Source organism: Vigna umbellata, chromosome 4, assembly GCF_029865625.1.
Source record: "Vigna umbellata cultivar VRB3 chromosome 4, Vumbellata_1.0, whole genome shotgun sequence".
Lineage (NCBI taxonomy): Eukaryota > Viridiplantae > Streptophyta > Magnoliopsida > Fabales > Fabaceae > Vigna > Vigna umbellata.
In genome coordinates, this window is record NC_142168.1 from 32,663,848 (window position 1) to 32,689,034 (window position 25,187).

General features: G+C 33.9%; 2 protein-coding genes across 2 annotated transcripts; one reads left to right on the forward strand and one right to left on the reverse strand.

Moving 5' to 3' along the window:
• Positions 1-517: 517 nt before the first annotated feature.
• LOC124836047 (arginine--tRNA ligase, chloroplastic/mitochondrial-like) lies at positions 518-8,080 on the reverse strand. The gene is made up of 18 exons (XM_047311103.2): positions 7,979-8,080; positions 7,794-7,850; positions 7,517-7,665; positions 7,293-7,368; positions 7,075-7,176; positions 6,625-6,843; positions 5,967-6,047; positions 5,211-5,294; positions 5,026-5,130; positions 4,260-4,438; positions 3,829-3,913; positions 3,268-3,454; positions 3,034-3,103; positions 2,423-2,492; positions 1,891-1,980; positions 1,439-1,507; positions 1,142-1,243; positions 518-833 (listed from the first exon to the last, which is right to left on the reverse strand). Exons 2-18 carry the CDS (start codon positions 7,803-7,805, stop codon positions 723-725), a joined length of 1,791 nt encoding a protein of 596 aa, XP_047167059.1. The 5' UTR covers positions 7,806-7,850; positions 7,979-8,080; the 3' UTR covers positions 518-722.
• Positions 8,081-17,291: 9,211 nt separating this feature from the next.
• LOC124836051 (arginine--tRNA ligase, cytoplasmic-like) lies at positions 17,292-24,732 on the forward strand. Its single transcript, XM_047311108.2, has 18 exons — positions 17,292-17,463; positions 17,582-17,679; positions 18,019-18,167; positions 18,548-18,623; positions 18,772-18,873; positions 19,085-19,303; positions 19,880-19,960; positions 20,337-20,420; positions 20,516-20,620; positions 21,188-21,366; positions 21,622-21,706; positions 21,994-22,180; positions 22,347-22,416; positions 22,885-22,954; positions 23,459-23,548; positions 23,825-23,893; positions 24,080-24,181; positions 24,402-24,732. Exons 1-18 carry the CDS (start codon positions 17,385-17,387, stop codon positions 24,510-24,512), a joined length of 1,956 nt encoding a protein of 651 aa, XP_047167064.2. The 5' UTR covers positions 17,292-17,384; the 3' UTR covers positions 24,513-24,732.
• Positions 24,733-25,187: the final 455 nt, after the last annotated feature.

Sequence of the window (25,187 nt, forward strand, 5' to 3'; positions counted from 1 at the left end):
GATATATATATGTATAGTTTTCTATTTATAATTAATTTTATTCTTATTTTTCCCTTATTTGAATGATTAAATTTAAAAATACGTAGTAATTTGATTTATTGATTTCCATCTAATTTGTTATTCAAATCTGAAGTTGATATGACTTGAGGTTTTCTAAAACATAATTGTCACCAAATCCAATTCAAATTTGATATTAAATTTTAAAACAAAGTAGGAAGATAAATAACTAAAATGATTAATCTCTGTTTTTAAAAATCAATTCGAATGATAATATTTATATATTAGTAATACTTCGGAAAAAAAAATCACTTTTGATATGGTTTTGAAAAAAAGTAAATCAGTTATATATTTTTCTAGAGATTCAATTGGGTAAACAAAAAAGAAAACGACCTAGTCTACTTTAACCAGAGTTGGGTTAAAAATAAACAGCTGTATTATGTTCTCCATCTATCTTATAATTATAACCGAAAGGTAGACAGAAAATAAGAGAATAAACTATTAATACAAGACCCAAAAATGATAAAGGAAATAGCCCGTATAGCATTGAACCAAAATTTAAATAACCTTGAGTACAACTACAATCAGACATTTACTAATTTCCTACTTTCCCTTCATACAATAGACAGAACACCGGGGGCAGATCACTAGCAAGAACAATGAGTACCCGCGAAGACAAAATTAATTTGTTGCTAAAATTTGCATATAAAAGCTCTTCGGATAGGTCATAGCCTGTATACAGGTACAATTCCTAGGATATGAAAGCACTGCCTCATCACAATTAACGTTGCTTCACATAGCAAGAGTCTGCTAGTTTCCTCAGGCGACCCCACAACCTGCCAACGGTAAAAAGAAGCTAAATTGCATGGCTCCAATCTAAACATTATTCTTTTACCGAACCTTCTAGTGAGTGAACAGGAAGCAATATTTGAGAAAGTTTTAAGGCGAACAGAGAAATTTCAGGTGATAACCCACCATCAGCTATTTCACAAAAAGAATAACTAAAAGTATATATAATAACCTATCTTCAACATTTTTCGGGATAAACACACAGATAACGCTACTTGGCAGTTTTATGTATACCACTAATAGGAATAACAAGTGCATAGAAACCAGCATAAAGGTTATGACTTTAGAAGTATACCTGGCAATTAGTATAGAACTTCTTGGTAAAGATTTCTGTCAAATTATAGAGGTATTCACACAGCACATTAGGCAATAGATTAGTCAGTGACTCCTCAAAGACCTGAAAAACAACACAGCCAACATATCAACGCAGGTTTGTTTTGGATTGTAAAACAGTATACAGTAATGTCAGATCGCATTAGCCATGATATAGTCTTTTGTATAAAGAAAATGAAAGGCCAGTAACAAAATTGCAATCATTACTAGCATGGAAGGGTCTAAAGCTCAAGAAAAATTTGTGTTTCATGTGTCCTACCTCAGGGAATTGTATCAAATGAAGCCCCAACGCTCGTTCATCTTCGTGATCCAGCACTATCTTCCCATTCTGTCACAAAGGTGTTGAACATGAAATAAGTAAGAAGCAATGTGCACAATTTAATGAACAATATTTAGTTGACTGACTATATAAAACACGCTTGATACAAAGTCTTGTCACTAAATCGTTGAAACATCAAATACGTGTGAAGGAATGTAGAAATATTAAAGAATGATGTTTAGCTGACTAACTATATATAAAGCACACGTGAAACGAAGCCATATCACTAATATAATTGATGAGAACAAATTGACTTGTGTCAAGTCAACCACGGCAGAGTGTAAACAAAGACAACATTTATTTTGTATATTGTATTATAATTGAATCGAATCAGTTTTTCATGGCATTTAATAAAGTGGTAAATCATCACTACGGGAAGAAAAATAACTTACTTTCTTTATTTCCTCAATATCTTTACCAGATTTCCTCATAATGGAACAGATCCTAGCATGTGCATACTGCAAATAAACAGCTGTATTGCCCTGTTTCATAACAAATTTTGGAAGGTGAGACAAAATAATATATGATAAGTTTACATTGGGATGAAGAGTTCAACAAAAGAAAATAGCAGATTCAACATTTCTTCTTGGCGGTTCTAAGGAGCTAACAATCAAAAAAGGCTCCTACTTCTTAAAGTTAAGGATACACTTAAGAGGGACCTCCACAACAGATAACCACTGAAGAGAACATCAAAATCTGAGTTCTCACACTAACAGACAGTTATCAATATACCCTATATTATTTTATCAAATTTACAACAGTGGCATTATCCACCCACTGGTACCAACCAAATCTCGAAAATTACCCTATACACTTCATATGACGCTTGTTATGAGGGAAATAAAACTAGCACAGCAGAAATAAATGTTAGTCAATAATTTATATGTTTCATTACTGAGCTCAACTTGAACACATTGAGTGCACCTTATCATTGAGCATCTGATCAAAGCTGAATGTGTAATTCGTTAATCTGTTGATCCTCAAGTCAGCATACCTACAAACACAAATTGAAGACACTGACATAAGGGGCCAAAAGACAACAACTCGATTCTTATTCTCATCACAGGTCATCACAGGAAAAAGTAAACTGCAAAAGAAAGATTTGCCACGCCAGTTAAAAGCAATATGTAGAAATTTAAGTTAAATAAAAGTGAACCTGAATAGAACACCAAGACTATAGCATTTAGCAGGAAAAATCACAGAATGGCCAGCAAACTCATTATTTATTCTGATCTATTTATATGGGTTTAGCACTTAGCACGTGCAATCAGAAACCCAGTGAATATTAGTATGCATTAAAGTACCCAATAAATAATATTAGTATTCAGATATTAGTTCATAATTTAAAGTACCCAATAAATATACAGGTTAAAAAAACAAGTCAACAGAAAACCGATAAGTGATACATTTGTCTACAATTTGGCAAACGATAATGCATCTACAACGGAGAAAGTACCAGCACATCTATAGTCAGGGCAAAATGTTGATTTGGCATACAGAAGTAGAGGAAAAAAGGGATTGATAAAGGAGCTTACTTAACAGCCCCGTAACCAACTGCTTCAGCTGTTTTTTCAATCTCATCGTCACTCCAATCTTTAACAGCATCTAAAAGTACATAGGATTCGGAAGATTAACCATCAAAGTATTGAAGACTCACACAAAAATAAGATTAAATCACCTGATTTCATTGATGTTTGCACTTCAGGTCATTCATGCTTGTATGCAAATAAGGAATAAGTAAAAATCACACTGGTTAACAAGTACTTTACCACGTTCGAGAAGGGAAGCTTTACAGCGTTTTTTTGCCTCATCAAGCAACTCTACCAATCTAATAGTATCACTACTGCGAGTACGAAATCGTTTTCCATCTTCCCCAAGAACAAGACCAAAGCCAACATGAGTGCATATGGGGAACTCGTTTTCATCCTTTGGTAGCCATCCTGCACGCCTAAATGCCTGAATGAAAAAATTAGAGCACATATCAAAAAATAAATTCTCATCAGAAAATGCAGACATGGTCCATGAGTTTTCTCTTTTGAAAATTTGAAGAAAAAAAGGTAGGCATTCAACACAGAAAACTGAAGTGTTATGCCCCAGAAACGTCACAGTCCATGACTTTTCTCTTTTAGAAAACCGAAAAAATATGAAATGAGCAACAAAAATATTGGGGCAGAATAACTAGCCAAGGATACTGTAGCGTATCAGCAATACAAAGAACCCATCAATAACAAAGGGAAATTCGACTGGAAAAAGCAAACCAAAGAGTTCTGGTTCAACAAAAAAGGGTGGTAGCCAACACAAACCATAAAAAAACACGAACTGAGATATACCTTAAACAGCATATCAAAGTGTTGCCACTGCCCAACATCAGTAACATATATATTCCACTCAACTTTTTCCTCATTTAAACGGTACCTACATGACGAAAGTAGCTCAGATAATCATTACAGTTCAACTTCTGAAGTCAATAAATTTTGTGCTCCATATTCATATTATGTGCAGTTGATGCAAGTTTATCTGAAAATAAAGAGTGTATAGCCCCCATACAAATGGCAAATAAACTTGACATATTCCGTGTTTCAAACAGATCAAAATTGTGGATCAAATATTACCTCTCCATGCTAATATGTAACATACCCAAAAGCTATTTGTAGTAGCTTCTAATGGACAAACAATAACAAAATTTAACCACTGAATGGAGCCGGTAACTCAAACAATAGATACGAGTTTGTTTATTAAAAAACTGAAAGTGTAAACTAACCAAAGTGATGCTATATCAGTTGAAGAATAGTTGTAGCCACCATCTCTTTTCACAGCAATAATTGGTATATTTGCACCCTCAATAAAAATCACACGAGCACCATCGTCTTCCTGGATCAGCCCTAATTTATCCAATTTATCCAAAGTTGGAGGGATTAAATCATTATAGTAGCTCTCTCCCTGAAACAAAATATATTTTCGTTCAGTTCACAGCCAAATGTAACAGATTTGAATTAAATAAACACATAAAGTTATCACAAAAAGAAATTCATTTATTGGTACACTTATTGCACATCAGCACATAATTAGCTTAAAAACAATGGCATTTACGCGGCATTGTTGTTAAATTTGGCTACAAATGTCCTGTAAATGAACAAAAAATGCAGAGAAGTTGTTTCATAAATAGTACTAATTTCAATTTTAGTTGGGAATAAAATTGCAACACGAAACTAAAGTCATTAAGCAGCTTCTCAGAGCGATATAAAAAATCAGTTTTCTTAGGCTAACCCAACCAAACTTCGAATAGAAAAAGAAAGGAAGAAAACAAACAAAAGGCAGAGACTTCATACACAGAATGCGAGAAATCTGGCCAAAAGACAAAAGTTAAATTCTAAAATATTCTAAGCATGAATACAGTCGGTAGGTATGTAGCAGTGCTCTTGTAACACAATCACAAAACATAGAATATTCCCCTTGGAAGGTAAAAGGGAAGTCAATAGACATCACAGGTGAACTCAGTAAGTCAAAAAGGAAACTAGAAGCACTACCTTTGCCTCCAATCTAACCCCAAGGCGCTGATAGACCTTTTCAAATTCAGCCTTGCTAATGTCACAGATCCGTTCCCATGCCTTGCGATAAACCTCTTCTCCACTCTGAAGCCCATATTAACACACATTAAATTTAAAACCAAGGTCGTTAAGATCTTACAAACAAAAAAGAAAACTATCAATACCTGGAGTCGGACCACCGACAATTGTGCCCTCTGCTTAAACTCAGGCTCATTATCAAACCTCACTTTGGAGGCCTTATAGAATGCCTAAAATTGCACCAACTCACATGAACTTCAGAATCCCCAATAATAATTCACTTATCCAGTGGAACAAAAAGTGTCATGATAAAAATATATTTGACCATAAGTTTAAAACTAAGTGACATGAATGAGAATATTATCCCTCAAGACTTATTATAAACATTTTCTTTTCAAAGCTGACTGTTCAGCAGTTGCAAGAATTGACAAAAAAAAACAATACAAATTATAAAAAATAACAAACAAAACAGGTATTTCTGACTTCACTTTTTTGCTAATATTCTTTCAGTATAAAAAGAAAGGTGACTGGCTAATAGGACATAGAGTATAGTACTGATTTCAATCAGCACATCGTTGTGTCCAAGTTTATTCACAAAAACAAAAGAATTAAATATCACAATTTGAATCTAAAATGCAGATAAAACTGATCACTTTTTTTTCAAGCACTGATTACTTTTTCTTTCAACATGTGTGGAAAAAAAAACATAGTAATTATTTGGAATGCATATTTTTTACTTCCATTTAGGAATTAGAAATAATCCAATTGTTTAGAGTGAGTATGCATCAAATGATCTAACAAAAATGTCCAGTCAGAATAAAAAGTGTTAATAAAACAATGTATGACTGAACATCTAAATCTGAATAAATGCTAACAAAGTTTGGTTTCATATATTTTCTCACCTGAAGATCCCCAATTGCTGTTTCATTAAAATCTTCTGGGTTTGGAAACGTGTCAAAGAGGTGAGCTATTAGCATCCCAAACTGTAAACAAATACATGGACTTTGAGCAATAAGGTTCAAATATAAAATGAGAACCTTCCTTATAGAACATTTTATTTTTCAAGTAAATATGCCACACATATATCCCTGTGGAAAAAAGCAATGTACATTCCTGATTTAGGGACTAACTGAAATGGTTCAATATCTAAATTATATTATCTAGGGAGAGGGAGAGATACAGGTTGAGATCTAGGACACTAACTGCTTCAGGTTACGTAAAGAGTGGTACAAAACTTGTATGATACCTTAGTCCAATTAAGAAGGATGTAATGTGTTTCTTACTCACGAAGACAGCTAGAAAAGCAACTTACACAAAACATAGTCCCAAGCATAATTAAAGTCACTCCTAGTAATGCTAACAAACATAATCATATTAAATTACCATTGCAATTATGTTACTCAATGCTACAAGTTATCCAAAGGAACCTAGTCTTTCTTTACAGTGTATGTCAGTTTTAGTAACAACAAAAGTCACATAAACCATTTTAACTTGAGTTTAAACATGCAGAACTTTCAATTTCACGACACAAATAGTATTCCTTGAAAAAAATGACTCTACCTGCGTCCCCCAGTCACCAAGATGATTCCTTCTAATAAGAGTTTCCACACGGCAAAATTCAAACATTCGGGCTAACGTGTCCCCAATAATGGTAGATCTCAAGTGGCCAACATGCATTTCCTTTGCTACGTTAGGTGAGGAAAAATCAACCAAAACGGTCTTCACTGGAAGTCGTGGTGCCCAGTTATCAATACCATCAATCAACAGCCTCTCCAATCTCTGCAGGAGGAGTTTTTTCACTAAAATGATAATAGAGGTTTTGAATAAACTAAATAATCCAAAAAAAAAAACGGACCATTAGAATCTTAGTATAGCACCCTTCCAATAAACGGACACAATATCTCAGATACGCCCCGTACCCTCCCCAAAAAAAATAAAAACAGACTCGAAGAATATATGCATTACATCTCTTGCTCAAAAATTAGAAGATAGTAAAGAAAATGCAATCACCTCTGCTATCCACTTCTTCGACAAAACGATATTCACAAACCCAGGACCAGCTACAGAGCATGATTCTATCATTTCAGACTGCGGAAGATTTTTAACTATTGCCTACACAAACGAAACACACGTGGATGATCCTTTTCCAATAACATATTAACTTCAATAGTTAGAAAGTGAAAAAAACAAAAAGAAAAAAAAAAGGAATTAACCATGTCTTACAGTACCTGTCCAACTGCCGGTGGACCCCTGAATCCTGACTGCTTTCCTTTTATCTTCGCGAATATACCCATTGCATTATTACTGCACCATAAACAAAAACGTTAACAAGCCAGCTTCAAAAAGCCCCCGGGTGCAATTACGTCGCAAACATTAATCATAATAATGCCGATTCAGGGCGCAACCAAATTTAAAACCCTAAATCCATGTCCACAATTCACACATAACAAACCATTGGTAATCAGCGAATTTAACACCGGATTTGGCAGCGCAGGCATCAACTGAAGGCACGACATCGCGTTCATCAGGCACCGTTGTCCTCAGAGACACCTCAAACACCTTCGCCAACTGTTTCTTAACACTCGCCGGACAATCTAATTCCTGTAAAGCATTCCAAACAAACACGTAAGCTCATTAAGAAAAAAAGAAAAACGACTCGTGCAGATTAAATCCAAATAGATGTTCATTAATCGAGTAATGTGAAGATTGAAGAAGCTGAGTGAACTTACGATATGCGCCATGGAATTGGATTGTGGCGTCAAATGTGCAACGTTGGTTGAGTTAACCTGTTCGGGAAACAAAGAAGAATTGAAGGAAACTACGCTGTGCGAGCGAATCAGTGAAAAGAGGAAATTAAAAGACAAAGAGAGAGAGAGAGAGAGAGAGAGATGAATTGTGTGCAGAGAAGATGAACCTGAATTTGAAGCTGAATAAGCTGAAGAAGCTGAGAGGGAATAGAAGAGTGAGTGTGTTGTTGAGAGAAATGAAATGGGAGCACGATAACGGCGCGAGTGAGAGGCTTTTTTTTTTAACTTCCAAAACAGCCCTAACCCTAACCCTCACTAACGGTGTTGACGGTGGCTGATGACGTGGACCAATTATGTTTGGCTCTGTTCATCACACGGTTACTTGCTAACAAGACTTTTGCGGTTTCAGGTCAAAATACATGAGAAAACTTAAGATTAGTACCATACTTTCTAGTTAATTAAGAAATTAAAATTTTATTAGAATAAGATTATTTAAAATTAGGTAATTTTAATTTTTTATATTTTTATATATTTTCTTATTTATATTATATATTTGGTTTGATTATTGTAAGAATGTTATTATTTTGATCAGAACTGAGACAATATTCAGATAACTTATTTTATATTTATGTCAATTAGGTATTTTTTATTAATGAAAATAAGGGTTATTTATGTGATTTAAATCGTTATAATCTTATTGTATGACTTTTTATTCGATGTCAGTTAAGGTTTATCTAATTATTATTGAAAATATTATTTTATCATTATTGTGAATTAAATTTTTTTAATCGATGTTTATTGGGAATTTTTGTCCGTATCTAATGTTTTATTTGTATTGTCGTCACGTTATTTTGTATTGATAGTTTATTACGATTTTTTAATATTGAATATGATTTTTTTACCAATTTCAGGCGGTATTGATCAAAATGTTGGGAGAAAATTAATATCGGTTGACATCAATTAAGAAAAACCTTTATATATGTAAGTTGAAGAAACCTTTATGAAAATAATATTAATTAAGATCGATTAAAATATACAATCAATATTGATGTTTTTTAAATATTAAACTATAATTAATATTTAATTTTGTTATATTTGGTGGTAATTAAAACGATTTATCTAACCCGTAAAAGTTAAATAAAACATTTAAAAATAATCGTCTATTAATTTTATGAATTATCCATAATGTAATCATTATTTGATAAGAAAACTATCAATGCCGCGTATCAAAGTTAATTTTAACTATTTTTTCATAATTAGATCTTTAAAAAGTTTACCTTACTACAAAGTTTTGAAAAGATATGTCCTTAAATTTGTTTTACAATTTTTTATTTAATTTCTTTTCAAAGATGTATTTTTTAAAATTATTTCCATATGCTTTTAAAAACATATACATAAATGGATGCGTATTCATCCACAAAAAATTAATTGGATTACATTTTTATTAAATGGGTTAGATTATATCGCATTTTTAATTGAAATTTTAATGAATTAATGTGAGACCCTAAATAATTAACTCTGAAATACATGTCAAATCACAATCAATTTCATTGCTGAGTCACCTGGCTGCTTTCATTAAGGCACCGCGCCACACACTAGGATTCATTAAAAACGCACTAAACGCTGCATGTACGAGCGTCACTTGTCACGTTGGAAGATTCTGAAGTCAGAGTGAGTGGGCAGGTGTCGGCTTGGGAGACGTTCATCTTAACGAACTTGGATTGAACAAAATGATTTTTCGAAAAACCCTTCCACTCACCTGCATCACTCATCTTCTTCCTCAGAACCTAACCTTTCATTTTCTCCAACCTCTCTCTAAAAACATCCAACTTCTCTCTACTGTAAATCTCACGCCTCTCCTCCGATTTCATTTCAGAACCGTAGGAACGTTCTCGGAGACGCGGACGTTATTCTGGACCAAACAGAATTAGAATCTGAGCTGGTAAGTACTCTTCTCTAGTAGTTCGTCCATTAGGGTTTCATGCGAAAACAAGTTCTGGGTTCATGCATGAATTATATCTGAGTCATCTCTGATTTTGGTGTTTAGATCAAGTGAAAGTGTTTAGTAAAACTGAGGGTAGAACGCTGTTAGAGGACGCACCATACCCTTGCTTTAGGAAGTTCGCATACTGATCCGGGTAAGGGAAGCTTATATATTTAATTTGTACTTGTATGATTTTATGAAAGCGTGATATGGATTGATTGTATGAAATATATATGTATATGTATTGATTTGTATGTATGAACGAACTCTGTTGTACTGGATGAACATGATTTTTGATTTGGTTGTACTGTATGTTGATTTTGATGCGTATGAAGAATGAATGAGTAGTATATAGTTGGATTTGATTATGTGAATTAATGTTATATAGTATGAAAATTAATGTGGATAGGAATTTATAGAGTTTGAATTGTATGAATAAATGTTAAATTTAAAATAGTTGAAAATCTGGATATGATAAATTCCCTATGTTAAATTACGCTCGTTATCGAACGGTCTTATACCGTTCGGTTCCCCTGAAAATAACTTAGAATGGAATTCTTTCATTTGGGAAGAACTCCGCTTGAGAGCGAGCGTCCCCAATTAAATGTCTGAGCGTTCGGTTCAGCTCAGCTGTATATAAATACTTTAAACTTTGAAATATGTAACGTTCGGTCTTATACCGAATGTTCGTTCTAAACAATGCTCGGTCTTAAACCAAGTGTTCGTCCTAAATAGCGCTTGGTGACAAACCAAGCGTTCGTCCTAAAGAGCGCTCGGACTTATTCTAAGCGTTCGTCATGATTGATTCTTGGTCATCTACCTAAGGGTTCGTTTTAAATGAAGTGTTCGGTCTTAGATTGAACGCTCGTCCTTATCTTTGATTCCTTAACGAATGTAAATAGCGTTCGTTCAAATATTACAGTATTCATCCTCTTACGTTCGTTCAAATACTGGCATCGATTCTTTATATATATATAATTCTACAAAGAAAATTCTAAGTATTATTGACCATCCTTGGTACATTGAATCTGGTCCAAGATCTTCTTTATTATGAAAATTTTCTAAGTATCATTATGCCTTCAATATAGTCAGTTCATTTAACTGACCAAACAGAGAGTCACGGTCGTCCATCCAGTACTTTATTTGGACGTTCGTCCTAAATTCTTCAAAGGACTGAACGTTCGTACTTTTATGCTCTTAAAGTTAAAGATGAGAATGATGATAAATTATAAGATATTACCATGTGAACACTATATTAAGTAATTCTGTGAGTATGGGATTTGAACGAGCGTTCCATGGAGGAACGTCTCTTATATATATTTGAATATTAAATTTGGTAAAGTATGACTGTGGATAAGCTAGGCTAGGCTTGGTCCATCCTGATATTCCGTGACACTCATCTTCACGTAGAGGGGAGTAGTTCATGTGTGGGAATGGCAGGAGGTCCTTAGTCCATAAGTTAACATGGGCGACGTAAGAACGGACTAACCTCGAGTGACAGCTGATTAGGTATATCCCGGCTACTACATCACTCGGGTGCGAGGACGCCTGTAGCTACACGGTTTCATACAGTCCGGACGGTCGTCTTATATATATATATATATATATATATATATATATATATATATATATATATATATATATATATATATATATATATATATATATAGATTTATATAATGTTACATGATGTTATATGTTAAACTATGTGATTGTGTGGAATGATATGTTCACTGTATGTGTTGATGTATATATTAAATTATATAAGCTTACCCTTTCATTTTTCTTTGTGTTGTCTACTGTCTATGTACGTTCGTCCTGTATTGCAATGATCATCCGTGTGGATATGAGCAGAAGGCGAGGCCACTCTGGAAGACGTTATTGAAGAGGAGAATTTGGTCGAGGTGGAAGTAAAAGCCGAGCCTTAGAACGCTCGTTATGATAGGATTGTAAATGTTAGATTTCATTTTGACGTTCGGTTAAATATTTTGTAAAACCGTTCGTTCTAGACTTTCCTTATTTCCGTTTCGTAAATGGTATTTTCTGTATATAAGCCGTACTGTATTTTGGGATGTTACAATTAATGGTTTTTTATTCAATCCTATCACGTTTAAAAAATAAAAAAATAAAATAAAAAATTGTAAAACAAATTTAAAGATATATTATTTCATGAATTATTTTAAATGGTTTTTTATTCATGAATATATTTTTTTAAAGCATGTGGAAATAATTTTAATAAATACATCCTTGAAAAGAAATCAAGATAAAAATTTGTAAAACAAATTTAAGGATATATTTTTTCAAAACTTTTTAGTAAGGTAAACTTTTGAAAGATCTAATTATAAAAAACTAGTTAAAAGTAACTTTATACGTGGCATTGACAGTTTTCTTATCAAATAATGATTACATTATATAATTCATAAAATTAAATAGATGGATTTTCTACAACTATTTTTTTGAAATGGAATAACTATATATATTTAAAATTGAAAAACAGACCACAAAAATGGTGAATAAATAGATCTGTTGCCACATACCATATGTATATTCGTATAACTTGTTGAGTAATGTTGATACATTGAAAAAACTCGAAACCGTTGTAGTTACTGAAACACCTCTCTGAAAAATTCTAGTTCCTGCGTTGCAAATTGGATCATTAAGTTATTTCAAATCTCCTAAGAACAAAGATAAAAATGTTCTAACAAAATATCATATACAAAAAAAGTGACAACTTAAAATTAGTTTTTTCGAAAGTGAAACACTTAAACTTGAAAATTAATATTCAACTCTCGTTATCAGAAGCGTGGAAGCATGAAATCGCTACACTTCAAGGACCATATATGTACAACAACATCAAAGGTGCCATGCTACTACGACATACGACAGATTTATAACAATCAATCAGAGAAAACGCACTCGAAAACGCCTTTCTTCCGATTCACTTCACATTATTTAATTAGAAAACCACGTCTCTCTCGACAATTACTATGTACAGATCTGGCCACCGGAAACCACCGCGATCAAACGGCGGCGATCTCCGCTGGATCCTCGAAGTTAGGGTCCTTGGCGTCCATAGCGCCGTGCTCCATGGTGATCTCGACAGAATCGTAGCCGTTGCCGTTCCACGTGAACTTCCCGCCATGGCCTCCTTTCTTCGGCGATCCGCTCATTCCCGTCGCCGACTTCCGGTCCTTCCGCGCCTCTGGCGATGGCTTTCCGTTCACCTTGTGGCTCTTTCCGGCGTCCTTCATTCTTCCTCTTGATCGGGGACTTCGCTCTCAGTGAGTGAGTGAGGGAATGGGTGGGTGATTGTGTGACTTAAAAGCCTCCCTCGGGAGGGTTTGTATATAAAGGAGGTGAGGGCAAGAGAGGGATTTCACGGGAACAGTTTTAAATTATTTTTTAAGCCTGTAAACTGTAACGTACGTTGATCTAATCTGTGGGTACGTGTTGGAATGTGATTGAGAAGTTGCCATCGGATAAGAACGACGGGGAAAGCTTCTGTGCGGTATGGTGCATGGTAGAGTATGCGCCAATTGCAAAACCAACGTCCCCTACCATCTGTTATTTAGCCCATTTAAAGAATTTATAATGTATTTTCTTTTTTTCATCCCCATAAATTTTAGCTTCTAACTCAACTCAAGGAAGTAATTTTTGAATTATCTCCTTTAAGGCATTAATGCGGTAGATCTATCCCACTTTACTTCTTCCCGCATTTCACGTACGGTCTGAGTTATGGGTTTAAAATTATATATCTCCTCAGTTTTTTTTTTCGCGTTTGAATATTTGTCTTTGTCAGCGCTTTTTATTTATTCCGTTTAATCGAGATGAATTTGCAGAATATACAGTCCCGTAACAATAAATATAAATATGTAATAAATTTAATCACTTACTTATTATTTTAAATTTATAGATTTTGAAATGAATTTCAGATTATTATTGAACATAATTAGTAATAGTCATATTTTAGTGTAAGCTAATTATCATCAAACTTAATTATTATTTAAGAACAATTGCTCGGTACATAAAGTTTTACTGCTCGGTTAAATCGATGTTTCTGATTGTTTAAGTCGTCTAATCTTAGGCTGACAGAACGACCATACGATACAAGTCTTGCAATACAATTAAATGAGTTTATAGATGCATTGATTGGACAACTACGTTCATTCGATAATTAAACGATTGTAACAATAAACACTAGACATGTATGTTTATACACTAACTACATAAGTCTAAAAATGTACATTACATAAGTTTGTTTATATACAAATTAGACGAGTTTATTAATACACATTAAAAAAGTTTATCCACTCACTAATTAAACGAGTTTTGTAAAACACATTACACGAGTCTAACAATACACATTGTATATTGATTAAACAAGTTTAACCGTATATATTATGTGAGTTTATCTATGTATTGATTAGACGAGTGTATAATAATTATATGAGTAAAACAAAATATATTAAACAAGTCATTTCACATGTTGATTAGACTAGTGTAACAAAATCACTAAAATTACGAATACATTAATCAAATGAGAAAAGTAAACAACATTAGACGAAATCATTGATGTATTGATTAAATGAGTCTAACAATGCGCATTAGACGAGTTATTCATGTATTTATTATACGAATCTAACAATGCATATCAAACAAGTCTTTCAACGCATATAGTAGACGAGTCTGTTGAAAAACTTTAAACAAGTCTCTTCATTTAATACTTAGATGAATATTGCGTTGGGAATCCAAGGTTGAGTCAAAGTCTCACATTGGATATGAATGAGAAAGTAGAGCACTGTATAAAGGTGAAATACCCATTAACTCATTACCTTACGATTTTAGGGTAAAGAGTGGTGTCAATCCCTTATATGGTTGGACTCATATCTCGTTGGTGTTTGTATTTTCCCTATGAACCTCCTCCTTCGATACACCTAACAGTGATATCAGAGCTGATGGTTTGTCTTGGTGACTGACTCATACGAGTATAATGGTCCCTACATCGAATGTCTTCTCGGTGAATGATTTCAGGTAACTGAGTCCGATGAACGACGGTATGAAGGGCTACTTGTGGTAGTGGTTGGGTGGGAATGCTTCCGTTGAAGGAGGGAGTCAAGTGCCATATTAGATAGAAATGAGAAAGTAAAACATTATATAAAGGTAGACGAGTCTATATATACACATATTAGATGAATATAATATTACGCGTTGATGACTCTGTTTATGATTATGCACGTTTTTGTAATATACATTACACAAGTTTTTTCATATACTAATTAAACGAGTTTAATAATACACATTAGACAGATGTGTCCATATACCAACTAGACGAGTCTAGCATTACATATTGAATAAGTTTATCAATACTAGACGAGTCTATTAATTCACATTACATTATTCTATTCATACATTACTTTATATTTTTAAAGAATCAACTTCCATGTTTCTTGTATCTTTTATACTAAGAGTCTACTTTATTTTTAGGTTTAATAGGTTCGGAGGTCCCTATATTTGCGAGTTCGTTTCAATTGGGTCCTCCAATTTTGGAAGTGATCAATTGGGTCCCTAATTTGGTCAATTTGATTCAATAATAGCATTTTCGTTAAATGCAGTTAACGACGCTAACTTTTTTAAACTGATGCATCCAGGTGGCACCGTATAGGTGGATTTTTAACATTTTTAATTGTTAAATATATTAATTGTTTAACATAATTTAATATGTTTAATAATTTCTCTACCCAGATTCCTTCCTAATATGGCATCTGGCAGCACCTCTAGTACCTCGCCGTCTCCAGCAACGAGCTCTCGGGAAATATCCCTCCAGAGCTTGGAAACCTCCCCACGCTTCACGAGCTCTACTGTGGAAACCTCACTCTTCCTCTTCCAAATCCCCTTCTGACTTCAAACCTTCCTCACCTTCTTCTTCTTTTCCATTCTAATCATATTATTTTTATTTTTCTCAAACCACGGTCAGACATTCCAACAAAACAACACCAACCGCAGTCGTCACCTAGTCCGCGACGGGCGTCGCTTTCTCTTGGGAGGAGGTTGTCCAGCGGGCTCAAGGTATCGCCAGTGGTGGTGGACTCCGCCGCAAAGAAAAAGATGGCCACCATTGTCGTCGGGATCTCGAAGGTCTCCGATGCGCTGGTTGGGTCCAAGAGTGCGAGAAAGAATTGGGATGAGCAACCCCCGGCCACGCCGATTGAAACTGAACACAAAGAAAAAGGGTGGTTCTAATTTTGCACAGAAATCCAATTTTGCAGCTATGGGTATCACCATTCATGAAAAGGGTGGTTCTAATTTTGCAGAGAAATCCACCCTCACACATCTCAGCCGCTTCCTGTGCCCCCACTGTAAGAAAAACTCTGGAACCTTGAGCCTTTGCACCCTTTCTGGTTCCTCTCTTCGGCCTCCATACTTACACCACATAGAACAACAAAACCGCTCATCAAGCTTCAATTTTTCACCATACAGAAAAGGGGGGTTTGTGTTCTCGGATTCCATGCAATGTTGACCACTCAAACCCTACAAAAAATGTCAGTCAGTTCCAACAACGAGATTGGAGTTGAGTGTGGGGGGGGGGGAGGGTGAGAAGAAAGTTTCCCAAAGAGAGAAGGTGAGGAAGAGGAAGGGGAAGTGGAGAAGGTGGTTTCCACACAACGAGATATTTCTAATTATATATTATTAATTGTTTAACATAATTTAATATGTTTAATAATTTCTAATTATATTTTCATTTATTAATATATTTAACAATTCAAAATGTTAAAAATCCACTGCCACCTGGATGCCTCAGTTTAAAAAAGTTAACGTCCTTAACTACATTTAACGGAAATGCTATTATTGAATTAAATTGACCAAATTAGGGACTCAATTGATCATTTTCAAAATTGAAAGACCCAATTAAAACGAACCGGTAAGTATAGGGACCTCCGAACCTATCAAACCTTATTTTTATACATGTTTTATCCTTTAAAACTTTACAAAGTCTATTTATATTTTCATACACATATTTACTTTCTCAACCTATAATTTCTTTTTAACATTTGATTCAAAATTTAATTATAAACTTAAAGATATTTATTATTTCCTTTTTCACTCTAATTCTCTTTTAATAACTACGCAAATCAACATTAATCAATTCGTAAACTCAGATTTAAAACTAGTTATACATAATAATATTTAGTGAAGTATTACCTATTTTTCAAGTCTTTTACAAAATTCCCGTGATCGTGTAAAATACAATTTACATAATTACAAGAGTTTCACTGCCATATATTTTTACATGATTCCTAAGAAACAATCACAATTATAATAAAATATTAATGTTATTATATAATTATAAGTTATTGAATAATAATAGTAATAACCTATTTAAATTTAATTATTGATATAAAGTGAGATGTATTTGGAAATTGAAAAAATTGGTGCATTTTTGTAAAAATGGTCTGTTCAGTGGTGGTGGCCCACTGGCTATCTTCAGCGGAGGCCAACACAATGCACACAAAAACCGCTAACACGGTAACAATGGTGTTTGGGAAGGCTGGAACCTCAAAGTAGAAGAAGAAGAAGAAGAAACAGAAGAAATGTTAGGGTTAGGGTGCTTTAACCTCAATCGATTCTCTCACTTTCCCTCCTCTCCTGCTCTACCACCTTCTCGTTCGGGTCAGTTAAGCTTCCTCTCTCGTTTATTTCAATGTTACCATCAGAACACTGTTTTTCAACGCCTAAACTTAATTCCCTAACACTATGTCGTTTTGTTTCAACTTTAATGTGTAGACAGATTTACTCAAGATTGCGTCTCGGAGATTCGCTTTATCAGTGACCAAGACGCAGCAATCTCCTGCCACCAAGCCACAGTCTACGTCCACCGCTGTAATTGTAAGTTCATTAAGCACGTGTTTGGAAGAGTGGTGGCAAATTGATTTTGAAAGAAGTTAGTCTCAGTTGAACTGATTTAGGAGGATGTGATTTATGTTTTTATTGTGGAAGCAAGTTAGTACTAGAACTATAAACATTGTTTTTATTCAAGGCAGATGAAATCAAATATATATATCTACCCAAAATCAAGCTAACTGGTATTTTAAGGGGGTTCTGAAGAATCTAATATGAAATCAAATGCGAACTAATAAGTTTCATTTCCTAAACTTTATGATTATTTATTTGGTTTCATTTTGTGTGTGTGATAAATGATATTGTATCGGGTTTGGAATGATGCAGGAAATAGATAACCCGGCCAGTGTCAAAAGGCAGCTGGCCCAGCTGTTTGAATTATCTCTGAGGGCAACGGTGCCTGATGAACCAGATGTTGTGCCATTAGTTGATGCTTGTGCTGTTAAAGGTGGCGTAAAGTTTGGAGATTATCAATGGTTGGTTCACTATTTTTCCCTTTGTTGTATCCATGTGAAGTGAAAATGAGGTTCTATGACGTGTGAAATTTTTTATCCACAAGCATTTTTAGGAGAGCAAAATAAGAATGAAATATGAAATAAGTTTTTCTATAGTTTAAAGTAATCTTTTAGAAAAATTTAATACCAGAGAACTTTTACAAATTAACTTATGCTAAGTTTAAGTTAGTTTTATCTTAAGGAAAAATTCGTTTCGTTCTACCTAATTTCTTTTTCCAGAAGTACTAGTATTACTCAAACAAGTCCTTAATTGATGCTGCACTGTTGAAAAGTGATATTGTTGTTATCATTTTATTTATGCATATACACAAACTGAAACAAAGAATATTCTCTTGATGCAGCAATAACGCAATGGGAGTGTGGTCTAAGGTGAAGGGAAAGCAGACAGGATTTAGGGGTCCCCCAGCAATTGGAGAGGTATGATCACAGATAATTCACTCACTTTTTTGGCATTTCTACCAGCTGTGATTTTTCCCTTTATTCCTCTTTAGTAATTATTTATTTGGAATTAGAGTTTGGTTTGTTTTTCTCAAAGGTCATCTGTATGTTTTTTTTATATGTGTAGGCCATACTTAACAATCTTCCTCCATCTGAAATGATAGATTCATGCTCTGTAGCTGGTCCGGGATTTGTGAACGTTGTATTGTCAAAGAAGTGGATAGCACAGGTGATGGCATTTTGCATCTTTTAATTTTGAATTACAAAAAGTGTGTATTAGTGTCTAAGTCCTTTAATTTTATTTTTTCAGTGGGGGTGGGATCTGAGTTCATTGATTGGAAAGGATTATATATGCAAAAGTTAAGGTTTTAATTTTGTTTGGATGATTGAGCTTTTTAAACTTCTGCTAGTACTTAAGCGCAAGAAACTTTCTACTGCAGAGGGTACAGAGAATGCTAGTTGATGGCATTGATGCATGGGCACCTCGGCTTCCAGTCAAGAGGGCTTTGGTTGATTTTTCATCCCCTAATATAGCGAAGGAAATGCATGTTGGCCACCTGAGATCTACCATTATTGGTGATACATTGGCCCGTATGTTTGAATTTTCACGCGTGGAATGCGTAGTCCGTAGAAATCATGTTGGTGACTGGGGAACACAGGTCGATTTTAGTTCTGATGTTATATTGTTTTTGTGCCAAGAGTTTAAAATAGTGCATGTTTAATCTAATGACAAATGATTTCTGCAATTTCTTGTGGTACATCTAAGGTATACACTGTCAAAGCTAGGTTTCTTCGTAAAAGACAAACTTTCAGTAATTCATTTGGAACAATCATTTAACTTGGCAAGGTTTTGTCAACAGCCTTACTGCATGGCTTAAGAACTAAATATGTTTGAGAAAATTGATGATATAATTTGCTTTCCTAAATTCTAATTGTCTTCATGTTCAAGTATATCTACATCTTAATGTGTGTTTTGTTTTCTGATGTTCTTTGTTGAGCAATCTTACAAAATTGATGTCCTAAGACATTTCTACCCTTCTGAATATGCAGAAGGCTTTAATATTGCATTGTTTCAATTACTCATCAAATTACCTTTGTCCACTGATTTCTCATAGAGATATCCATATCCTTATGGCATATTTGCTTGAATAATAAAACATCCCATTAGGAAAGTTCTCATTTTAATATTGGTACTATAAAGCTCAAAGGGCATGCATTTTGTTTTTTTTTTGTAGTTTGGAATGCTGATTACGTATCTCTTTGAAAAATTTCCAAACCCTGATGATCTCAGTGAAGCGGCTATTGGAGATCTTCAGGTGAGTAAATATATTAAATTGAATTGAATTTCAAAATTTCCTATATTGATATATTTTTTATGGTATTTTTTCATTTTGATCTGTCAGACTTTGTTTTTAATTTATTTGGTGCATGCTCATTGTAGTTTCTAACTGATTAAATTTCAGCATGAGACTAAAGACTATGCATTTAAAAGTTATCTATAAATTAATTTGCTATAGACGCCATTAACCTAGCTTGGAATAAATTTCTGTTTTCCCTTGGCAAATAGCAAAGAGGAGGGCAAAGGATTTTCTCTATATGCATTGCTGAAGTTTCCCATTATTGTGATGATGAAGCATTTTTTTTTACTGAAAAAGTTACGTATTAAACTTGTATGGCTTGGTGCATTTTTAGGCTTTGTATAAGGCTTCAAAAGTAAGGTTTGATAGCGATCCTGAGTTTAAGTTGAGGGCACAACAGGCAGTGGTCCGGCTCCAGGTAAAATATATTTACAAATTTATATTTTTGCTCCTTATTTGGGAGATCATGGGGAACATGGTTAAATTTAATGTATGTCTTAATTTTTATTTCAGAGTGGAGAAATCAAGTATCGCAAGACATGGAAACAAATTTGTGACGTGAGTAGGGCTGAATTTGATAAAGTTTATCAACGCCTCGGGGTTCAATTGGAGGAAAAGGTTAGATCTAGTTTTCTTTTTAACTGGTTCTTTGTACTTTAAGTTGTCAAACAATTATGTCTATTATTTTGAACCTTCCAGGAGGCGTCTCTAAAATTTTATTTCAAGGCATAATTAGCCAACTAAGAATCCTATGAAATTATGCATTTGTTAAAATTTTTGAGTCTAATTCACTGTGCAGTTTCTGTACTTTTTATTCAATTTACAATGTAGCATATATTCTGTTTTCTAATCAGATCTGACATAATCTGTCTAGTAAAACTTTTTTCTTTCTTTTTTGTTCTTCTGTGATCAAAAGTTTGATTGTTTTGCTCAAATAGTTTTAAGAGCCTTTGTAATTTCACTTGGGAACTTTGTTGAAATTATATCTCAACCAGTATTGTTATCAGTATTCCACGGTGATGATTATAAATATCGCAGATAAAAAGGCCTGTTTTCTGGCCAACAGTCTTATATGTTATGATGTCCATAAAGTTTATCAATAAACTGATTGCACATATGTAATTTGTGTTGCAGTAATTGCAAATGGTTTTATTTATTTCAGTAACCAGTATTTTTTTAATCCAGGGAGAGAGCTTCTATAATCCATATATTCCTGGGGTTTTGGAGAAACTGGACAATTTAGGACTGATTGAAGAGAGTGATGGTGCACGTGTGATTTATGTCGAGGGTGTAAACATACCAGTCATTGCTGTGAAAAGAGATGGTGGCTACAACTATTTTTCAACTGATCTTGCATCACTTTGGTTAGTTTTAATCTTTTAGTTTTTCAGACATGCTTTGTAAAATTCTGTTAGAATTGCTGGCTTACATGAGTACCAAATCTGTTATCAATTCTTAAGTCAAATATATTTATATTGGATGTTTTTATACTCTTCCTTTCATGTAAAATCTGGGATACGTATTTATTTTTTGTCTGTTTTTTTTTTATCTGAGCACGTGACAGGAAAAAAGAGGAAAACAGACTGTTTTGTTATCTGAAATATACTTTGACCTTGTAGGTATCGTCTAAATGAAGAAAAACTCGAGTGGATTGTATATGTTACAGATATTGGGCAGCAGCAACATTTTGATATGCTATTTAAGGTATATTTCGAATGATGATTTTCATGGTATCTTATGGTTACTAATTGTTGCCAGCAGCCTTTTTCTAATTGTTTATGGCAGTATCAATCTGTACTTGCACCTTGGGTATTGACTTGTCTGTGTTTTCTGATATTAATGTCCAGAATGTTTTTCTATAATTTCTTATTTCATATTATTTTTTTGACTTTTAAAGGATAAATCTTGGACTAAGATATATTTATTGACCTACTGCTGCCAACGTTCCAGTGAGTTAAAATGTCAAACTTCTCCTTTACTTTTCCTTTCAGGCCTACAGGCGTGCAGGTTGGTTACCAAAGGATGAGAATGCGTATCCAAAATGTACTCATGTAGGTTTTGGTCTTGTTCTTGGGGAAGATGGGAAACGATTTCGGAGTCGCAGTAGTGAGGTTGTTCGGTTGGTTGATTTACTTGATGAAGCTAAAAGACGCTGTAGAACTTCCATTCTTGAACGTGGTAAAGCACCTAAGCTCTTTTTACCTGTTCCTTATCTGCATGCAAGCATCCATGAGTGAATTTTATGCTTGATTAAGATCCATCAATGCTAGTGCCTATTTTAAATTTCATTAAGTGAAATTCTTGGGACTAGACAGTTAATTTTCCAGATACTATGTTCCTTTAGATACAGCTAAAGATTGGTCTGAAGAGGAGATTGAGAAAACATCTGAGGCAATTGGTTATGGAGCTGTTAAGTAAGCTCCTTAAACTCAATAACATCCCCCTACTTTTAAGCAAAATCAACATTCTCTTCTTTTATGCTAAGTTGTAGTTAGCTTTTTTGTGAGCATATTCTTGTGTTAATATATACAGTTTGTTTGGCTACAAATTCCTGTTGACTGAATTCTAAAATCTGTTATACACCGGGTGTTTTATATTCTGAGCAAATGCTCTTATTCCTGTTGATGTGTATTCATTTTCACTGTGAGGTTTCTGATTAAGCATGCTGACTGACAGATGAATAGAATAAATACCAAGTAAAGCATTGCATTTTTCTTAGTCCAGGTTAACATTTTTGTAGTTTTAGGACATGGTTTTTCTTTGACCCGATATCCCTTTCACTTTCAGTTTGCTTTAGTGGTTATGCCTGCGTTGAGGACACTGAATGAGTTATAGTCTTGTATTGTAGCCCTTTCTATTCTTATATCCGTCTGTTTTTGCAGGTATGCTGATTTGAAGATCAACAGATTAACAAATTACACATTCAACTTTGACCAGATGCTTAATGATAAGGTCATTACCTGTATTCAAATTGAGTGTATGATTGTGAGGCTACAGTAAAGAAGCTAGTATAGACATTATCTATGGGTCCTGTCCTGCTTTTATTTCCCCCTTTAACAAATATCCTCTAAAGTATAAGGTATTTTCCTGGAGCAGTCTGTGGTAGATAACCATGGATGGAAAATATCACTGTCCTTGACTTTGATGAAATAGAAGAAGAACATGGTACAAACCATTCGTTTGAATTGACTCCCTTTGGTGTTCTCTTTAGTTCCTATCATTTATCGATGACTCTCTGAAGTGAAACCATCACTTCAAGAGTCAGATCATTTTTTGAGTTTAAACTACTCCTACAAGCCTATAAATGTGTGTTTTTTCTAAGTAACAATTGCTGCAAAACAGCTAAAGATATGCATATTAAACTTATGTTGGCATTTGTTGAACTCTTCAATCCAAACTTAAATAACTGACGTGAAGTTATTTATGTCTCACCTTCGTAAGCTCGTTGTGAAACAGGGGAATACTGCTGTTTATTTGCAGTATGCACATGCTAGGATCTGTTCTATCATCAGGAAATCTGGTAGAGTCATAGAAGAAGTAAAAAGAGTAAGTTTACCTTTCCTTTCCAGGAAGACAACTCACTATAGTTTATTTTATTTTTATTCTTAAAGAAATAATATTTGATTTATTTACTTTTTGTATGATATGCCTAGTTTTACAAGATACAAGAGTTTCTGACTAGGTTTATCGGGGTTGGCTTGATGCGATTCAATTCAGCATTAATCTATTATAAATGTGATGACTCACTGATCATGTGTTTTTAGTCATCCTTAGCTGAATAATGACTTGTGCACATTTCTCACGGTTATCAACTTTTAACAGAATGGAAAAATAGTGTTGGACAGTGAAGATGAACGTGCATTGGGGCTCCATTTGCTGCAATTTCCTGAGGTGGGATACGTGAATAGTATATGTTGGTGTTGAGACTTTTTTTTATACTAGTAATATTTAAGATTTTGTCATTGGGGCTCCATTTTCTTTAACTGAGATATTAAAGCGGGTGGGGTTCCTGCACATTATTTTCCTATCTAGAAGATTCTTACCTTATACAAGGTTGTGTACTGTTTTATTTGTCAGGTTTTTGAAGAGGCATGCACTAATTTGTTACCGAATTTGTTGTGCGAATACCTATACAATTTATCGGAAATATTTACAAAGAAATTCTACCCTAATTGTCAGGTATACCTTTAAAGGCATTAACTTATGCTATATAATATTTACATTTCTACGCTTTTCCCATTCTTTTTTCCGTAAATGCATGAAGATTTTTTTTTATATTTATTGTGACACATGTTAGAAGTAAGGTACTTATATCCTACAGAATTGCATCCTAGGTAAGTTTGGTGAAAGAATAATGTTTTGATTGAGGACATGCTATTGAACTTCGTACATTTGGCAGGTTGTTGGGTCGCCTGAGGAGACTAGTAGACTCTTGCTGTGTGAAGCAACTGTAATTGTGATGAGACATTGCTTTTATCTCCTTGGAATTGAACCGGTATACAGATTATGACCTATATGAAGAGGAGCTTCATATGCAAATTTCTTCATCATACTTTTTTCTGATACAAAAGTGTGGGAATCTTCCGCCAATGATAATTGTTGAGGCAAATAATTATCCTGATTTTTATAACCTCTTTCCCTCTCCCATTTTGTTAATTGTATTTGAGTTGTAAGTTGTAAGAAGGAAAAGCAAATCATTTATAGCAATATTGTTGATCCCTTGAAATTTATTTGGATGAGCCATATATGGTTTAACTTTGTTCCGAGAGAAAATGAATCTTGTGCTCTCCTGTCAATGTCATCTATAGTTACAGAACCTTTGTTAGGTTTGGCTGGCTAAATACAAAGATAATTTATCTGTGAGCAATGAATGAAGTGAAACAATAAAACAAATTCACAAACGGAACATTGAAAAAGAATAAAAGATTATATCAATTTTCAAAATAGCAGCAGCACACAACTAGTCCATGGCCTCAAAAATGAATTAAGTAGTGTTGAGTATAAATTACTGCTTGGAATGAAACAAACACATTTGAAACTTTGGGAGATTAATATCTGTGTAAAGGGTAAAAAAATTATTGATTACTAAAAACATGATTGGTGTGATTATGATACGGATTATAATAAAAATTAATGTATATTACATTATTATATTACCAAAATATAAACTATTTAGTAATTATTT

Excerpts from the sequence above, each read along its gene's own strand:
- LOC124836051 (XM_047311108.2), top strand. The coding sequence starts at position 17,385 with ATGTTAGGGTTAGGGTGCTTTAACCTCAATCGATTCTCTCACTTTCCC. Across the intron at positions 18,624-18,771 it reads GTCCCCCAGCAATTGGAGAG|GCCATACTTAACAATCTTCC; the intron begins GTATGATCACAG and ends TTATATGTGTAG. Across the intron at positions 21,707-21,993 it reads ATTTTGATATGCTATTTAAG|GCCTACAGGCGTGCAGGTTG; the intron begins GTATATTTCGAA and ends TTTTCCTTTCAG.
- LOC124836047 (XM_047311103.2), bottom strand. Across the intron at positions 7,177-7,292 it reads GTCCACCGGCAGTTGGACAG|GCAATAGTTAAAAATCTTCC; the intron begins GTACTGTAAGAC and ends TCGTTTGTGTAG. Across the intron at positions 3,104-3,267 it reads AGCTTCCCTTCTCGAACGTG|ATGCTGTTAAAGATTGGAGT; the intron begins GTAAAGTACTTG and ends ATGTACTTTTAG.